Here is a 3,502-nt window from a genome sequence, read left to right on the forward strand (position 1 = left end):
ACAGTTCGAATGTCGAGAGTCTTCTGTTCGGAAAGACCTTATCGTAAAACTGTCTCATCCTTTGCAATCTTTTATATCCCGCCGAGTGAACTACGAGCATATTACGAGACTTGTGAACTTTGGCTCTGCCGTTATCGGCCAGCAGTAGCGAAAAGAGCATTTCTGATCCACCCAAAATGTTTCCGGATACTAATCTACTATTCCGTAATCCTTCGAGAACCAAAAGCTCGTGTTCGTACGGCTTTTCGGGTATAGCACCTGCCAATATATTGGGAATGGGTTCCACAAAATACGGTGCCACGTTAAACAGTATCGGTGAAGAATTCTTCAAAGCGCCGATGGAAATGGGAGGAGTGCAACCGGCATCGGTACCGTATACTTCGGAAATCCTAACCGTGTTCTTTGGTTGACTTCCGCTCATCGTTATCGATTGGATGGGTACATACATGACGTTTCTCGTTTTGTTGGAAGAGTCGTTGTTAGTGGCCGGTATTACGGGAGAGGCTAGTCTGGTTATCTGGACCGCTAGAGACTCGGTAGGGTTCGCAGGACTGGCCTCTTCGGGTCCGATGCTAAGTTTTACGGGATGTGTGACCCCGTCATTGCTGAGCGCTACCGAGAAAGCAGGCACTATTCCAGCCGCTGGTGTCAATGTTCCTACAAGGGGAGTTCTCTTGTCCCCGTGAATGATATGATAGGCTTGATCCTCTCCCTGTGCTATAGCGTGACACGTGTTGTCCGTTTCGTCGAAGTGGACAAAATCGTCCGCTATTCTCGTCATGACGCAAGGATTCGTATTACACGAATTGAGCCCAAAAAATATAAAATTGGACGATTGTTTCACCGTTAGCGGTCTATTGCCAAATACGTCCAGGGCGGTTAACGAACAATCGCAGCCAATAAAATGTTTCCTGTAAAATTCTGTATCGTTCGCCATCGCTAAGAAATCGGTAGAGGAAGAAGCGTTGATCATCTTCGAAAAATATTCTGTAGATGTAAGGTCGGAATGCGATCTAACGGTCTGACCCGACACCGAATCGACGAGATGAGTGGAGAGATTAAAAATCTCAGCGGGATCACTTCCCAGTTGTTCCGAGGGTGGTTCGTGCACGTACGATCACGTCTACTATTGTCACTAGATTGCCGTATGTCCGAATTGTCGTTCATAGCGCTAACCTTGGCGTTATCGGTAGGAGTATGTAAAAGTGCAGCCACGTATTTCTTTATTATAGCAATCGAAGCCGTATTTGGGCTCATCGCTATCGCCGGTCGCATATCTAAATTCTTCGCCGGCTTGATCGTGTCTCAATATCTCATGCTGAACAGAATCCAGAGGCTAAGGTTTTCTCTTGTGACCCTGTGACTGCAACTGAAGAGGATTTCTGTGTTCCGATTCTAAAAGTAAACCCGGGTGCGGTGGAAGAGCATAGGCATCGATGGTGTGCGATAGCAAATCATCACTGCCTTTCATATAAGCGCTAAACATCTTTCGTGGCGTAACACCGTCAGCCAGACGACTGGAAAATTCTCCATATAAACCTTTTAGATTAACCGCATCGTTTATGTGAGCTTGTATACACGCATTCAGTAGATACGTTGTTATACCAACATATATAGCAACTATGAGAAAGAGTATGACTATGAATAATAAAGAGTTATTTTTCCACACTCTGTCCATAATAACAGATTACTGATGCTAATAATGATGATAATGATATTACTAATAATAATAATAATAATAATACAATTGTGTTATTAACTTTATTAGTAATGTTTTTACTTAAATCATATATATATATATATATATATATATATATATATATATATATATTACATATACTAGATTTAGTAATGTTATACACACTCTATGTAACGTTGGAATTATTGTAAACTAATATGAATAAATGTGTTACTTTTTTATTATACCGTCTTACATATAGTATATAATCGTCAACATTTGCATTACGAACATACAGAATCAACTGTTTGATAGTTGATTTCATTTTCAGTGATTGGATAAATCTCATCCAATAATATGAGTTCGCCGGATCGATACTATTTACTACAACCGACAACTCCATCATAGCACGATAAGTCCTTCGTCCTTTTAATGAATTCCTCACCCTTTACCATTTTAACATATTGACAGTCTGGATTCCAGATAGCATGTTCTTTCTTAGGTATATCCTTCTTATTCCATTCCTCTAGATATAATCCACAGTGAAAACAGTAGACGCAATCACCTGAACCTATAGTTAAAAAGAAAAAAGTAAGAGGGCTGCATCTTATACGCGTAAATGATGGATAACATAAACTATTCAGATATACTACACAATATATTATGAACAATAATATATTAAAGCAGCGTATCAAGCTTATTATATTCATACGGAATATATAACTTACTAACCATCTGAAACGAATCCTGCATCTGCTAAATCGAATGGTTTCTGTGTCATACACTCCGGCCACTCCGTAAATGACTAGTTGACTTTGATGCATCACATAATGTACGTGTTTTGGTTCAGCGGCGTTTGGAATCTAAGAATAATAATAAGAAGAAGAATTATAAAAACTATACGTTTTATAGATTCAATGGGTCAGTCGCATGTAAATGTCATTCTCTCTTACACCCTAAAATTGGTATTCATTAATATTAAAATTGGGAATGTAAACACTCGTAAATATAAACAAACACAGTATGAGAATGGGTGTTCGCATTCATATCTTGCAGTGCACGCGTTCATCACTTACAGTGTAATTATATCTCATCAACCAGTGGACAGACCAGTCGATAAAAATATATAGTCCCGTGTACTCACACCGTGAATCACCAAGAGGTGTTGGCGAATGATTCACTGCAACTGACATGGCTCTCTAATGATATTGTGATGTAGTATGGTAATAATGTCGCCAGACAGATCAGTCGATATGACTCACTCAACCGTGTGTAAGAGACAACTCAGAAAAGTTTCACATGTTTCCTTCCCTTAACAATTGTTCCAGAACAATTACCATACACGCATAGTTACAAACAAATGTCCGCACATATACACATAAGGTATTAAAGATTTTACCTCAGCAGATATAAACATACATCACCACCAACTTTACCAAGACCACCACCACCATCACAACGGTTCTGTTATATCGGGCTAACGTTGTAAACGTCACGTCATATAATATGTACCGCTGATAATGGCACGATATGTGATATGATATGGTTGTGGTGGTGATGGTCTGTTCGAAATACGATACGAATCACCGCCATCCATGTGTGATATGGTCTTTCTTTCTTACAGAGGCGACATAATTTATTAATAGAGTGTTCGTATGTTATTAGAAATACCCTATATAAGTACATTTTGTCATAATTACCCTATGAATGTTTCTCGCAACAAATAATGCCGTCGTAATGTCATCGAGATCTAACAGTTCGCGTAACCGGAAAAACAACAAAATGAAGAAAAGAATGGAATTAAACACTGAACTGAGAAGATGG

The 3,502-nt window shown here is 39.2% G+C and overlaps 1 protein-coding gene across 1 annotated transcript; it reads right to left on the reverse strand.

The window, feature by feature from the left end:
- Nucleotides 1–1,336: 1,336 nt before the first annotated feature.
- Nucleotides 1,337–2,459, reverse strand: LOC119571191 (baculoviral IAP repeat-containing protein 7-like). The gene is made up of 3 exons (XM_037918607.1): nt 2,411–2,459; nt 2,124–2,249; nt 1,337–1,539 (listed from the first exon to the last, which is right to left on the reverse strand). The coding sequence occupies exons 1-3, from the start codon at nt 2,457–2,459 to the stop codon at nt 1,337–1,339; spliced, it is 378 nt and encodes a 125-aa protein (XP_037774535.1).
- Between the last annotated feature and the right edge of the window lie 1,043 nt (nt 2,460–3,502).

Source organism: Penaeus monodon, unplaced genomic scaffold, assembly GCF_015228065.2.
Source record: "Penaeus monodon isolate SGIC_2016 unplaced genomic scaffold, NSTDA_Pmon_1 PmonScaffold_54, whole genome shotgun sequence".
Taxonomy (NCBI): Eukaryota; Metazoa; Arthropoda; class Malacostraca; order Decapoda; family Penaeidae; genus Penaeus; species Penaeus monodon.

What these genes read in the sequence shown, in the direction of transcription:
- LOC119571191 (XM_037918607.1), bottom strand. Translation starts at nt 2,459, where the DNA reads ATGACACAGAAACCATTCGATTTAGCAGATGCAGGATTCGTTTCAGAT. An exon ending in TGCAGGATTCGTTTCAGATG is followed by an intron (nt 2,250 to 2,410) that starts GTTAGTAAGTTA and finishes TTTTAACTATAG; the next exon opens with GTTCAGGTGATTGCGTCTAC. An exon ending in ATATGTTAAAATGGTAAAGG is followed by an intron (nt 1,540 to 2,123) that starts GTGAGGAATTCA and finishes TTAATCTAAAAG; the next exon opens with GTTTATATGGAGAATTTTCC.